This window comes from Trachypithecus francoisi, unplaced genomic scaffold (assembly GCF_009764315.1).
Source record: "Trachypithecus francoisi isolate TF-2019V2 unplaced genomic scaffold, Tfra_2.0 Lachesis_group3, whole genome shotgun sequence".
Lineage (NCBI taxonomy): Eukaryota > Metazoa > Chordata > Mammalia > Primates > Cercopithecidae > Trachypithecus > Trachypithecus francoisi.
Window position 1 is genome coordinate 96,652,575 of NW_022681468.1, and position 15,695 is coordinate 96,668,269.

At 48.8% G+C, this 15,695-nt stretch overlaps 1 protein-coding gene across 1 annotated transcript in view; it reads right to left on the reverse strand.

Moving 5' to 3' along the window:
- The window catches only part of ST8SIA2 (ST8 alpha-N-acetyl-neuraminide alpha-2,8-sialyltransferase 2), a 76,646-nt gene that overhangs the window by 20,105 nt on the left and 40,846 nt on the right, over positions 1–15,695 (reverse strand). Inside the window, exons 3-5 of the mRNA XM_033188915.1 lie at positions 15,154–15,282; positions 10,943–11,200; positions 4,311–4,604 (exon numbers count right to left, since the gene is read on the reverse strand). Coding sequence (XP_033044806.1) covers positions 4,311–4,604; positions 10,943–11,200; positions 15,154–15,282 — 681 coding nt within the window. The remainder of the gene's footprint in view (positions 1–4,310; positions 4,605–10,942; positions 11,201–15,153; positions 15,283–15,695) is intronic.

Consider the following 15,695-nt stretch of genomic DNA (forward strand, 5'->3'; position numbering starts at 1 on the left):
ATAAAAGTTTATTCATACCTCCCCCACATATCCTATAAATGGGGGGTTTATTGGGCAACATATCTTAACATAGGAAAAAAGATTATTTTGCAAACTGCAGTCCATTATTGGGACTTCAAGGTGAAGAACTCATGAGTGGCTGGTTTGACTTAGTCCACTGTTCTGACTACTACAGAGTCCTGTCTTAAATTCAGCCTATTGCACTTTCCTCCTTGTGGCTCCAGCCCCTGGAACTCTTGAGTCCATGGGACAAGTCTTATGTCTTTCCCACATTGTAGCTCTCCAAGTGGCAGGTGGCAGCTGCCACAATCACAGTAGCCACGATTGATTGATTACATGTATACTCTGTGGGGCTCTGGGGGAAGGGGGAAGGCAGGTGATACAACCAAGCCAGTCACAGAGCTGGGGTCTGGACCTTTTGGAGGCGTCGCTACTGCCAAAGCCAATGGTTTTGATGCTAGGCCACAGTGCCTCTTGGCCAGATTCCTCCTCAGTCTTCCTCTCTACAATCCCTTGGTCTTTTCTTGTGTGACTTTGTACTGCATCCCTCCCCAGCCCATTCTTCCACTTGCAGTGAACACCAGGTAAGGTCCCACCAAGGCAAGGGCTAACAACACATGCTTCCTACCTTTTCATTGGTGTCCTATTAGACCCAGCACCCTGCAAGGTCCAATGGCCCCACGGAGAGAGAGGATCATTGGCAGAAATCCATTCCAAACCCCCTTCTCCCCTTCTTTTCCCCCTACTAAAAGCAGAGGCTAACCTCACCCATCCTGCAGTATTTCCTCCCGGGGGCTCCTGCAACTGAAGATGCTGCAGTCTCAGGATGAACAGCCTGTTTGTTTAAAGGGTTTATTACTGGTGCTTAATGCTATTTTGACAGATGAAAGTGAGTCAATTATAGCTGGAAATAGCTCTGGCTGCATCAGTTTCTTCCAGGTGGTTGCCCATTCCCCATTCAAGGGACTTTTTCTCTCCTTAACAAAAGGCAGTGTTTCTCCTCTTATCCCCAAGGACTTCAGAACCATCTCAAGAGTTTCCTCCTTCTAGGAAGAAACAATATTTAATATTTAAACAGTCCATGAGAGGAGGGTTGCCACTGCAGACCTACTCTGACAGGGATGAAGTGAAAAGATGGTCCTGACAGGCCAACCTCCAGGATAAATTATGTAGCCCCATTGAGCCCTGTGTCCATATAGGTATCATTCTGGCTCCATCAGACACACATGTGGCTGCTCCTTATTGAATGTCTCTCTAGGGCTTTCTTGGGGGCAATGAGTTTTCCCTGTTGATATCCATCTTAATGATACCAGTGTTGGTCACAGGCTTGGGTGACCACACTCACCTTCATGAGGACAAGAATCCTTTGTGGGTGGCTCAGAAGGCTTCCCAAGGTCACACTGATTTATGCTAAGGCCCCAATGAAGAGCATCCTGATGCCCCTCAGTCAGTGGGGAGTCTGTACACTGGGCTCTTTCATGTCCCTGCTGATCTGCCATGTGGTTGGATGGGCAACTGGGTATAGGGCCTGACCCCAAGCTGGGAGGTCAGGAGTGTGGTAGGGTATATATTTGTAACAGGCATCTCATACTTCATATGCTCAAGAAAGAACTTCCTTCTGCAATGCCCCCAAACATGCGTGGGCTTTTCTAAGCTCTTCTATCACAGAATATGGCACTGCCACATTAAGCTTGTTTGCTTGGGCTTGTTTGCTCAAACTCTAACTCTAAGAGTCATCCTGGATTTTTCTCTTTCTCTCCCCCATTATGGTCCTTAAACAGAATCCACCAGTAAATCCTGCTGCCTTTACCTCCAAATTTTATAGCAAATCTGACCAACTCTTAGATATCCCACGCCATAATCCTAGTCTAAGCCATCATCATTTCTTGCCAGAGCTATTGCAACAGCTTCCCAACAAATATTCCAGCTTTCATTCTTGCTGGAGGGATCTTTTAAAGACACAACTCAGATCTTCTCCCTCACCTCCTTCACTGCCCCTCAAACTTAGAATCAAATCCAAACTCTTTTTTTTTTTTTTTTTTTTTGAGACGGAGTCTCGCTCTGTCTCCCAGGCTGGAGTGCAGTGGCCGGATCTCAGCTCACTGCAAGCTCCGTCTCCCGGGTTTACGCCATTCTCCTGCCTCAGCCTCCCGAGTAGCTGGGACTACAGGCGCCCGCCACGTCGCCCGGCTAGTTTTTTTTTGTATTTTTTAGTAGAGACGGGGTTTCACCGGGTTAGCCAGGATGGTCTCGATCTCCTGACCTCGTGATCCGCCCGTCTCGGCCTCCCAAAGCCCACAAACATATGTGCATTCTAGTTCCTACCTCTCTCACTAACATCATCTCCTCCCCTTTCTCCTTGCTCACTTTGTTTCAACCACATTTGTCTCTTGGTTGAACCTTGAGCACACCCTCCCACCTCAAGGCCTTTGCACTTAAGGTTCCCTCCACCTGGAAGGTTCCTACCCCAGATCTGCACATGGCTGGTGCTGTTTCGTTCCTTGAGACTTAGCTCAAACCAACTTCTTTCCAGAGAAGACTTTCCTGATAGCACTATTTAAAAATATCTTATTTATTTGTTTACCTGTAATTTATCTTTCCCTATAAGAAAACATAATTGTTAATGAGATCTGGGACTTTATTTTATTCACTACCGTATCTTAGTGTCTAGAACAGAGCCTGGCACATAGTAAACACTCAATAAATATATGTGGAATGAATATGTGTAGGTTTTAAAACGCATCTACAAATGGGCACTTTCCCATTGAGAGGCAGGGTCTATGTCTACTTCCCTTGATCCTAAGCTAATTTAATGACTAGATGGCTAGTAGATGATAATAGAAGTGACACTATGTGGTCTTAAAATGTGATGCAGCTTCTGCCTTGGTCTCTGGGCCACTTGTGCTAGAGCCTGGGCCACCATGTACACGTCTTACCACTCTAAGGCTACCATGCTATGAGGAAGCCCAATGTAGCCCACAGAGAGAGATCATTTAGAGAAACCCTAATACAACATAAAGAGAGGGAGAGAGACGCATGATTAACCCCAGCTGCTTCAGTCCCCCACTGTTTTACTTCTAGCCAATCTGACTGCACCTGACCTAAGAACCATCTGGGTGAGCCCTTCTCAGATTCTTAGCCAATAGAAATTGTAAACAATATAAAATGAATGTTGCTGTTGTTTTTTTAAGCTATTAAGTCATGAGATGATTTTTACTGCAACAGAAAACTGGAAGAGAGTGAATGAATGATTAATATTTAACTATTTTTCTTGTGGTTGCTCTAATGGGCACTAGTAAATTCCTAGCCAATTTACTGATCCAAGTGCCAGGGAGATCTATGCCAGGTCACATGAATGGGAGGAAACAAGGAGGAGATTGGGAACTACTACTTGTTTGGCTGGGGCTGTTTAAGAATGCCATCCAGGTTGACATGGACTTCTTGATAGGAATAGTTCAACCCTCCTCAACATTTCCTATTTGTTTTCCTTAATTCTTGGAATCTCTTTCCTGGAATTAGAGATCTAGGCCTAACCAGGAGAATCTTTAGCTAATTAGTTACATCAAAACTCTTCTTAAAGAGAGTGGATTCCATTGCTTTAACTCTCCCTATCTCTTTCATATTCCTAGGTAAAGTTCCCTTCCATCTTATAGAGAAGAGTGTGTGGACAAAAACATCCTAGGAGACGCTCCTTTGAAGATCTCAGCCCAATCAACAAGATGTGCTCTGCAGAGTTAGAACATATTGCACTGAGACATAAAGATGGCGATGATTGATGATAACATTAAGTGTTTCTACCGAAATATACTAGGCATTTCACATCCATTATCTCATTTAGTCTTCACATCCTCCAATGTTACCATTCCCATTCATATTTCACTGAAGAGGCAACTAAAGTTTAAAGAGATTAAGGTGAATTACTTGAAGTCAAGTGCGTCTGATCCTGATTTTCTTGAAAATCACACACCTGGGATGGTATGTGACTTGCCAGCCACCATCTCTCTTCCCATGTTCATGGCATCTGTTCCCACTGAGCCTCGAGACAGCCCCACCCCCAGGATCATTCTCAACTCAGCTCTCTAGGCAAGCACTACCCATTGGTCAAAATTGGCATGCCAGATGAAACCCACTTGCCAAACCCCCTCATCTCTCAAGGAGTGGAGGCTCAGAAAGGCCAGGTGACTTGCTGAGGCCATCCAGCAAGTGAGTGGTGGAGCTGGGGTGGAAATGCACCTGGGAAAAGGATACTGCCTACCAAGAATCTCCCACACTTAGTGACAGTCCTACTGGCCTGTAGGGAGGCCACTCACCCGCGAACAGCGTGCAGCAGGCGCAGCGAGGGGTATGCAGTGCGCACGTTGACGTGGTGCTTCAGGATAAGCTCGTTGACCCACTCAACACGCTCCTTGCCGCCCCTGGCCATGAAGGCAGGGATCCACAGGATGCTGCCATTGAGGCTGTGCAGCCGCTGCAGCAGCTTCTCCCGCCACGTGGCATTGACCAAGTCCTCAAAGGCCCGCTGGATGACCGAGGGGTTCATGGTTACCAGGTCTGTCTTGAGCCCCACATCCCGGGCATACTCCTGGACTGGGGCCAGGTTGCACCTGCCGGAGAAAAAGGCAACATGATCCTTTTGGGAAAGCTGAGACCCCTTCTTCTATTTAACTTGATCCCATCCTTTGCCTCTCCTTGCTTCTTTCTCATCCCCAAACAAAGACCCAGGGCATCTCTCCACACTCACAGGCCCCTCCCGTCATCCTTTCTCCTCCTTTTTCTGCCACAAATGTTTACTGAATTCATACCATGTACCTAGAACTTTGCTAGACCCTGTGGATGTAAATGCCTGTCTTCTGGAGTTCAGGATCTAGGAGAGGAGGAAAGAAGCAAGTAAGCCAGTCCTCAGTCCACAAGATGATGATGCTGTTGCCGAGAGTGACCTGGCCCATCAGTTGACAGAGTGAGGGATCCGAAGGCAGACTTCCAGGCTCTAAACTCGCTTTGACACTTTCTACCTGTGTGATTCTGGGAAACTTGCTCAACCTCTCTGTGCTTCCTGAGACCTTCCATTACTTTAAGCTATGATAGAGATCACAACAGCATCCCTCCCAAGGATTAAAAGAATTGCTAGGCCGGGCGCGGTGGCTCAAGCCTGTAATCCCAGCACTTTGGGAGGCCGAGACGGGCGGATCACGAGGTCAGCAGATCGAGACCATCCTGGCTAACACTGTGAAACCCCGTCTCTACTAAAAAAAATACAAAAAACTAGCCGGGCGACGTGGCGGGCGCCTATAGTCCCAGCTACTTGGGAGGCTGAGGCAGGAGAATGGCGAGAACCCGGAAGGCGGAGCTTGTAGTGAGCTGAGATCCGGCCACTGCACTCCAGCCTGGGAGACAGAGCGAGACTCCGCCTCAAAAAAAAAAAAAAAAAAAAAGAATTGCTACATGCTCAGTACGTAGAACACTACTGGATATAGTAAGAGCTTGATAAATGCTAACTGTTGTCATCATTTTTATGGGAAGGAGGAGTGTCAGGTGGACTTCCCTGAGGTGGTGACCACTAAGCAGAAGTCTATTAGTGGACAAGGTACATGAAAAGAGTGCTTCTCCAGTTTGCCAAGTCAGAAGAATCACCCCAGGCACTCATTAAAAATACAGATTCCCCAGTTCCTCACCTGGAGATTCTGATTCAGCAGGTGAGCCTAAGCATTGATACCGATTTTTCACAAGCCCTTCCTCTTCAGGTAGTGTTATAGCCAAGCAGTTTAGGAATACCATGCTATAGCACTGTGGGCACAAGAAAGGTATCCAAGGGCAGAGAGGTGGGAAACAACATGGGTGTTTAGAGAAAGGCAAGTGATTTGGTCTGACTGGAGTATATTGCGTGGAGGAGATGGGGTTCGGGAGGCAAGCAGAGTGAGGTATCAAAGGACCTGTGTGCCAGGGACTTGGTTCTGAGGGCAATAGGGAGCCACTGAGGGTTCTGGAGCAGGAGAGTGACAGGGATGGTTTAGAAATTTTGGCCACAATTAGAAAGCAATGAGATGACGTTGCGGTATGGATTGGAGGGGATGGAGTTGGGTACTGGAGGGCAAACTAAGAGGCCACTGCAAACTCATGTTGACAAGTCAGGCTGCCTGGGTTAAATAGCAGAGGCTATTTAACCTGACGACTTCCTTGTGGGAGACCCAGCCTGGGTGTGCATATCTGGGTTTCCTGCCTATGCCTGGGACTGGGATGGCAGCAGAGGGCATTGCAGGGGAGGTCTGGCTGCTGTCTGGCACAGAGGATTTAATGGTGGAAAAGCCCTTTGACCAGTGAAAAGAAGTCTGAGAAATCCAGTTAAAAGTGTAAAAATAGAGGCTGGAGACATGAAGACAAGGGATCGCAAGTCATCATCAAATGAAGAAATCCAGGAACTTTATTTATCCCTCCCTTTAAGCAAGGACTTTCCTTTTTCAACAACTGGGGAGAAAAAGTGGGTTAATCAGAAAGAAAACTCCTATTTTTTGAGCCCCTGGTGTGTGCCAGGCACTGACCGGTCCTTTAACATAGGTCAACTGATTTTATTGTGACCCAGTTTTAATGACCCTCCTGTTACAAGTGAGGAAATGGAGGCTCAGTGTGTGAGAATTAACTTGCTCAAAGGCCTGGAGCTAGAAAGCGAACCACCAGGAGTCAAGCTCAGGTATATTCGACTCAAAGAGCCTGTTTGTGATTTCAGACTGAACGCCCTAAAATATCCCCTCTTCTCATCCCTGCCCCAGGTCTTGCTATCTTTAACTGTGACTAAACACTGCAAAGGGATAGGATTGCCTTGGGTCAATTCCCCTTCAGAAGCCCTTGCCACAGGCCTCAGAGACTGAGGTGTCACTGGAGTACATCAGTCAGTGTGGGGCTGCCCAGGTCTCAGTTACTCCTATTGCCTTGAAACCCGGCTGAGCCAGGCTTCCAAGGCCTTCCTGAGGGTCTGGGGCCGATTCTAGGCCAAGCTCCAGGTCCCGAGGCAGGGCCAAGTGGACTGCATGCAGTTCAGATGGACTGGAAGCAACCATGGGGCAGGAGGGGCTGTGACAGAGGCAAGGAGAATGAAGGGGATGTGGCACCTAACCCTGGCGGCTCACAAGGTGGCCCAGAAGGGTGAAGCAGGAAACACACTCTCAATTACAATGTTGGCCAGTCTGGGATGCCACCTCCTGGAAGATGTTGTGGGCAATGGGAACAGGGGCTGTGTGCTCCTTGTAGGCAGGCCCCAGCCCTCATTCAGTATAGGACTCGGCTCACAGTAGGGGCTTCATACCTTACCTGCAGAGGCACAAGAAGAGGGAGGCAGGGAGGGGCTGTGAAGTCCAAGCTTTTCCAATGACTGTGCCTCAGTGAGGATGCTGGGGTAGGGGAGCTCTGCCCTAAGTGGACTGTCTAGACGTCTTCCTTCCCCACCAGATGTGAATTGCTTCATTTAGGCGAGAAGGAGGCGTTAGGAAGGGGTTCAATCTGATCTAGGCTCTCTTTTGTCCAACAGTAGGCCAGGCCTCCCAAAGTGACTTCTGGATTGCCTTGGCTCCGGGCAGGAGAGGAGTCACTCCCTTCCAGAAACCACCACACCCACAGGTACACATTGAGGAATACTCTGCAGGGTGAGAGAGGCAACTTGGGCAGACTTTGGAAGCCAACTCCCCGGTCTACAGCCTGGCTCCAGCCCTCACTAGCTGTGTGGCACTTGCCTCTCTCTGCCTCAATTTCCTCACTGCAAAGCCAGGATAAAAACAGAGCACTCCATACACAGTAGTTGTGAGAATTAAATAAGTTAATAAACAGGAAGTGCATAGAATAGCACCTGGTACATTCCAAGTGGCCAACATATGGTAAGGGATAACAATGATGATAATGTGGTTTATCCATGGAAGGGCATTTGTTCATCAGATTCTCCTTATGGAAGAAGTGCGTGCGTGCGTGTGTGTGCATGCGTTTGTGTGTGTGCCCAATGAAGTTCTGATCCCCAAACAGCTGGGAGCTTATACTTTGCGCACAGGATCCCAGATAGACACAGTGTCCTTAGCCTGGCATTGCAGGATCATGGGGCTCTCCTGGGACCAGCCTCCCATCCATTCCCAGCAGCACTTTGTGCAGCTGATGCTTGCTTAAGCAGTGCCCTGCCTGATCCATGCATCTGCCTTCTTGCTTCCATGCCTCTCTTCATGCTGTTTCCTCCTCCTCACCACTTTCACTGGTCAAAGGCAACTCACACTCCAATGCCGCTTCTGCCGGAAGCCTGCCTTGAACTCCCTAGGAGGCACTAGGTTTTGCAAGATCGTTGCATTTTGCGTGCCATGTGTCCCACCAGGACTTACAAGCTTGTCTTCCCCACATAGAGTTTTCTGAGAGGGGGTGAGGTCTTGCGTGTCTGTGCGTTTCTCCCACAGAAGAGGTAGGGTGAATGGATTGAAGACTTGGACTGGCAGAGACAGAAACCTCTATCAGGAGTTTCACAGTGTCTGCCATTCTAGCAAAGCCACACGGAGGCCTTCCTCTGGCCTGGCACAGCCTTGGACAGGAGGCCTGGAGATGGACACAGCCACTCTGGTCTGGAGGAGCTCACCACTTGGGGGTGAGGTGGGTGGAGTGGAGACAGAGTCCCCAGGGAATTAACACTTAGTGTCCCTGTTGTGTGGGAGACACCATCCCAGGCATATTCCCATATGCCATCTCATTTAATGCTTGCAACATCACACTCACGCTCTCTTTATTGTGAGTGTGGGGCTTTGGCCTGTAGCATATTTCCAAGTGCAGGGCATGGAACAAACTCCTAGACTGGAAGAACCCAGAGGAACAGTCCCAGCGGGGTGGAGGAGCTAGTGCCACTACTGGGTACCGTATCCCTGATGTCAAACGTTAGTCTGTACACAGTGGGGCTGCAAAATCTTGTCCTAAAACACCCCTCAGGTCCACCCCAGAGACACGTGGGAGTTTCAGAGCCATGAACATAGGCCTAAGGGACAAAGAACAACTGCACTTTTTGAAGTAGCTTGCTCCTTGGCACTTTTGATCCATATTTTCCAAGTATGTGTGGATGGGTGTGGACATGACTCCCAGGAGTGAGGCAGAGTACACCCCGGCTGCGCCTCTCCACGTGCAGTCACACACCAGCAGTGGCGTCCCCTGGGGTGCTTGTTAGAAATGCTGAGTTGCCGGCCCCACCCTAGACCCCAAAACTCTGCCTGTCAATAAGCCCAGGAGACTCCTGTGCACGGTAAAGTCTGAGAAGCACTAGGCTAGAGCACAGACCGTATTCATAATGAAAGAACCTCAAGGCCAGCCAGTCCACCCAGCCCGTTTTACAGATGATAAAACTGAGGCCCAGAAAGGCAGAGAGATACACCCCAAGTCATGTGACAAATGGGTAGCAAAGCCAAGGCCCAGCTTTGAACCGCGCACTGCTGACTATGTGAAAGGGTTCCAAAAGGAAACTGTGGCCAAAATCTGCCTCCAAAAATTCCTGGGTCAGGACTTCATGGGCTGTGTGATGCTCACTGTGGGGACTCATGACTTGTGACAATGGAAGAGGCATGGCTTAAGTGTATGGCATTAGGTCAGAAAGCCCCCACCGGATACTGCTGGGCACTCCTGGAGGGGATCCGACCCCCTGGGAGGAGGCATTGGCCCCCACACCCTCACCTTTAACGCCCAACCGTCACTCCTTCTCTGACTTCCAATCAGACAGACCTGCCACACTTTCTTCTTCCTTTCCCTCCCCTCACCCTCCCTCCACTAGACTTTAGACTAAAGGGCTCTGAAAAACAGGGACTGAGCTGTTGGATGTGCCAGGGCCAGACGGACCTGGCAGAGGATGACAAAACTCTGGCTGCCAGGCTGCGGTAGCATTTCAATCCCAGCGGACGCAAGAGTAAAGACACGGTTTCTTCCCTTGTCCCAAGGTTTAGGGAACTCTACGATAAGGTGGCTTCCCAAAGCCCCAGGACAAGGCTGTCTTTGCCTCGAGTTGGTCCCCACAGAAACATGAGAACGTATGCAGTTCTGCCAGGGCTGGGGAGCCGGCTGCAATGAAACTCGAGGCTCTGGATGCCCTAATTTTGACCGGAGACAGCAAAGCCTTGTTTCCATGACTGTGGTGGGTTGGGGGTCAGGTGTCAGGGCCAAGGGCAACCTTGTGTACAAATGTCCCAGGCAACTGGAAAATGAGAGCAGATATTTTCAAGAAAATAACGGTCAGGTACAAAATCCAAGTTTCTCTGTTACTCCCGCACTTCCCAGATTTTGAGAACAGGGTAATAAAGTCACTAGTAGGGCACCCCCTTCCAAGACACTTACAAGAGTTTTGCAAAGTTGAACCAACAACTAGCCAGCCCAGGAGATTTTCTTACCAACCTTTTGTATCAGGCTCTACCTCAGGGGATCAGCAAACTTTTTCTGTAAAGGGCCAGATAATAACATTTTCTGCTTTGCAGGTGATATGATCTCTCTGTTGTGACTCTGCAATTCCACCCAATGACTTAACCGTGCCCAGTGACTCCACACTCTTTGTAGTGAGACAACAGCCACAAATGATATGAAAATGGGTGGCGTCGCTGTGTTCCAACCAAACTTTATTTACAAAAGTAGGCTGCAGGCCAGCATCTGCCCACCTCTGCTGTGGATCAGTGATTCTCAACCTTGGCTGTAAATCAGAATGACCTGTGCTCCCTGGGTTGCCCGCACCCCTGCCACGCCTCTCTTCCCCTCTCCTCCATTGATTTAATTGGTTTGAGGTACATTCTGGACATTGGAGGCGAAGCTCCCCAAATGATTCTGATGAGCAGTCATGGTTGAGAGTAGGGGCTAACTCTGTCAAGGCCTCATTTCAGTCTCTTGGGACAACTGGCAATGCTCCACTGAAACTCAGCCTGCCCGCCGCTCTGGCCCCAGAGTGCCTGCTGGGGCGTGTTACCTGATGACGAAGCTGTGGGCGTCAATCTCCTGCCCACAGCCGCTGTTCAGCAAGACCCCCGAGTTGCCCACGATGGCACAAGTCCCAAAGTGCTTGTTCTTCAGTGGTGAAGTCCGGGGGAGGAGCTCGTAGAGGTTCTGAGACACATTCATGGTGCTGTCTCGATCGAAGATGTAATGAATAATGTCTCCAGGCTTCAGGGTTCCCTTTAGGACAGAAATGTCCTTTTCAGCATCCAAGAACTTTAAAATTTGCTTCCTGTGAAAAGCAAACACGTGTGAGGAAAGTCTCCATGGTGCCAGCTGCCCTTTGCCAGCCCAGCTTTTCCTATCCGGGGTCGTCCTGCAGGGTGGCTGCAGCCCAGCCAATACACAGAGTATGCTGAGAGTTCAGATGCCCTTGAGAACGGGTTCCAGGCAGGGACGGCCAGAAGTGGCCCAGAAGCAACTATGGTGGCGGCCAATATGGGGGTTGCCAGGGTTACACCCTCTTCCTTTGTGAGGCGAAAACTGCTCTGGGAAATCACTCCATTAGGACTGGAGGTGAGCTCCTCAAGCGGGCCCCAGAAGGAAGGGTGGCCCATCACCCGTTTCCCCAGGACTGCCTGGCCTAGGCACTGAAAGTCCCATGTGCCTGAAAGCCCCTCAGTCTGGGGCACACCCAGACATTTGGTGACCTTACATTACTCTCACTCTCTTAGGCGGATATAGGGCCACCCTCTGACAGGGATGAAAGTGAACGGTTAGGTACAAAATCTAAGTTTCTCTGTTACTCCCACACTTCCTAGATTTTGAGAAAAGGATACTAAAGTCTAGGAGCAGAAAGCCAGATGACAGGTGCCTCTCACTCCTTACTGGCCCATTTTCTTCCACGGAAGCTTTCTCTGGGCAAAGGAGCTTTCTGGGGGGATGGATACTGTGACGTGTATGGACATTTTCCGCCTCTGAGACACTGAGAGGATGGCCTGCCATCCTGCAAGCTGGAGCATGTCCGCTTGCTGCCCTCCTCAAGTTGCTATCTAGTGTTTATGGGGGGGGATTATAAATATGGACCCCTTCCTGGTCCCACAGAGACCAGGTTGTTTCAGAACGAAGGACACCTCTCTAGACTCTAGGGTAGCTTTGATTTAGAGAAAGTTCTCGAATCGAATCATCTAGCAAAGCACAAAGAAAAGATCGAGTGGGGTCAGGAAAGGGATGGGTGTCCTCTTGGACTTGCCAAAAAAGCTTCACCTGAAACACACAGCTTCCCCTAAGGAGCCTGAGAATCCTAGCTGGGGGTTCTACTTAAAGAACTGTTTAAATCACCCGAGATTTTTAGAAATGATTCCAGTCATAAAGATAAAGAAATTGGGTACCTAGATAAGCTGAAATTAATTTCATATTCTGCTGCAAATTCCTATCTAGAACAGATACAAAGATGCTGTTCTTTGTTTTCAGAGTCCTGGAGGTGCAGAATTTTCATGCCCTTTGCAAATGTGAGACGCTGCAGGATGGCTATCCCATCTCACAGATAGTAACACTGAGGCCTGAAAGCCTGCTGGATTTGAGATGTTCACAACCTGTGGTACATTCCAGTAGGCTGCACATTCAGTCACTTGGGGAACCTTTAAATCCTTCAAATCTCCAGGCTTACATGTGAGAAATCTTGATTCTGAGAGTGGCCCAGTTGTCAGCATTGCTCTCAAAAGCTCCCCAGGTGACTTTAATGTGTGTCCAGGTTCAAGCGCCTCTGGGGAAGTCAGGGGGCAGCTAGAATGCTTGGTAAGCTTGATGCTTCTCATCCATTATCTTTCTCTATTAATGACTGCATCTCTTGCTATCATGTAGGGGAAACCACCCTTGCAGAATAATTCATATCTGTTGATGGAAAACAGAGGCATTGTTTTTATTTACTGTGCTTTACCAAGGATTATATGACTTGACAAACTAATAGAGTTGGGAAATTGCTGAAACCTTTGCAATTACTTACCCCAAGGTATTTAAAAACAAAGAGAGCCCCTAGAAAGCCCATAAAGAAACACCTCTGTGAGTGAATTAATTTCTAACTAATTATGAGAAATTACCATCAATTATTAAACATCATTCCAAATCACTTGCAGAATCTTTTATTATGAATAATCTTGGTGATTAATTGAAGCTGGAGGAAATTCTTTTTCCCTCTGGGGGAAGGTACACTGTTGCTCCTGAGGGGACTGTGTTTGCAGGGTCTTTATGAAGGACAGTCTCATCTTCACGAGGGGTGGGGGAGCTATTTCTCTACCCAATGGTTGGAGAAAGGGACATTGGGGACCATGGGTAGCTCATACTGGCAGGAGGATTTCATTCACGGTGGTGTAGTGGGGAGAATGGTGACCCCCCTAAAATATATGTCTACCTCCTAACCCCTGGAACCTATGAATGTGACCACATTTCAAAAGAGCATCTTTGCAGATGTAATTAACTTAAGGATCTGGAGATGAGATTATCCTGGATTACCCGGGTGGGCTCTAAATTCAATGACAGGTGTCCTTATAGGAGACAGAAGAGAAGAAGACAGAGGCACAGAGGAGAGGGCCACATGAAGATGGAGGCAGGGGTTGGAGTTCTGCGGCCACCAGAGGCTGGAAAGGGCAAGAGGATGGGTTCTCCCTTGGAGCATGCAAGGGGGTGCTCAGAATTCTGGCATCCAGAGCGGTGCAAGAATAAATTTCGGTTGTTTTAGGCCACCATGTCGGTGGTAATTTGTTATAGCAGCCCTAGGGAACCAATGCAGTTGGGGTTGCTGACTCCACGGTGCCCCTGATCAAAGCGGGCAGCTGTTAGGGCTTTGTGAGGGGGTGGAGGGCCACCAGGAGGCCTCTGAAGAGGAGCTGAGTAAGGAGTGCAGGGTGGCAGGGAGTCAGCTACTTCCAATGATTTCTCAGCTGCCAGGTCCCCAGAGCTCATGCCTTTCAACTCCCCAGCCCTGCACAGGTCCCAAAACTAAGCTTCAAGAACTAGGGTGCAGGGGCATTTCCATTCTGATAGTGAGCCTCGTGGCAGGGGCAACTCCCTGCTCTGCATGGTGCCATTGCCGGTGGCTGCTCCCCTCTCTCCCCATGGTATGGCCTGGGATGGTCATCAAGGCCTTCCCCATCTGGTCCTGGCTACCATCCCAACCTCACCCTCCTATTCCCTGCCCCCTGCTTCCTGCTCCTGCAGCACTGTTCACAAGCACCAGATCACAGACTCTGTGCATGTGGGAAGCAGCTTGGTGAACTTCTAATTATCCTTCAAAACCCACTGCTCCTGGCCAGCCTTTCCTGACCAGTCCTCTTAGTCCTCTTACAAAATGAATGGCTCTTTGCTCAGCATGGCCTCTTTATTTCCATCTATATATATGTAAGATGCAGCACCACCTAATGTGTATGTCATACCACGTTGTCTTGTCTCTGCTTATATTCGTGTCCCCACCTAGCATGTCTGATTCACGCGAGCACCCCCGGGGCCCCAGCATGATGCCTGGAACTGAATAGTTGGACTATACTTACAAATATTTGCTGGGTCAATCATGGCTACATCTAAACTAAGTGTGCAAAATGCTGAAGTTGTAATTCCTTCTCTACAGTTCCCCATTGCCACTACCCCATGACGCCTGCAGTGCTCTGAAAACATCACTCTGCATAGATCAGGGCGAGAGCTGCTCTCTGGCTAAACAGACCTCTGCTTTCTGGTTGGGTGTCCTGTCAGTTCCTGGGTTCTCCGGATGCCCCTGTGGCTCTAGGTTTTCATTTTCATGTTGTGGGGGAGGAGCAGCCTACGCAAGCCACAAAGGCTGAGGAGGGAGCAACTTTCCAAGAACAAACTGGAGGACTGTCACTGAAAGGGGATGTGAATCCCGGGCAGGCCCCAATAAGTAAGGACTCTTTATGCCTGGGAAGAAGCAGCCACCTGTGGCCTCCACTGCCCAGGCTCCCTCTGCTGCTGACCCGAGACTCAAGGTTTGCTGCTTCTGAGTCCAGGACCTCAGCGGGTGTTCCTGCCACCGCCTGGCCCCAGTCACCACAGGCTGGGCTGCTAGGCTTGTCTGGGGTTTTTATTTCCAATTGATCACTTACAGATGAAACCTGCCTCAGCGGGAGGTAAACATTTTATTTCTATCCTGACTTCTTTAGATGATGAAGAGCGGCAATTTGCCGGTGTGTGCTGAAGACCAAGTCTACTTCTTGTCCTGTAGGTAATTACCAGTACCTGATCCTCAGAGAGAGTGTCTGGTTATGTCTCCATTTGGATGAGGCTGGCTGGATGTTGTGCTTGATGCTTTCATTACTTCTGTCAACAACAGCTGGTGATGAGGAGCCGTTTATTACAACTTCAGCTCTGGAAGGAGAAAAAAAAAGGAAGAGGGTAGACATGATGTGTTAGCAAGCCGATGACAAGTCTAATAGTTTTGTTTTTGCACGGGCTTGAATGTAAACTTCTCCAGAAGAGCAAAATTGCAGTTATTACCTGAGAAGAGAAGGAAGTCTATTTATCTTCCAGTAATGCACAAACTCTGTCCCTCAGGTATAACCTACATACATTCTTGGAGACAGGAAGGAAGGTGATAAACCTATTTTTCTTCCCCCGCCCCCAGTGATTTTTTTTTTCCTGGTAAAACCTCGCAGTCACTGTCAGAAGAGTAATATTTCTTATTCAAGCTATTGATAAGAAACTCTACAAGAAGCAGGTATATGAACCACAAAGTATCAAATCATGGGCTTCCAAACTTAAAGAGAAAACAAGAACTCATA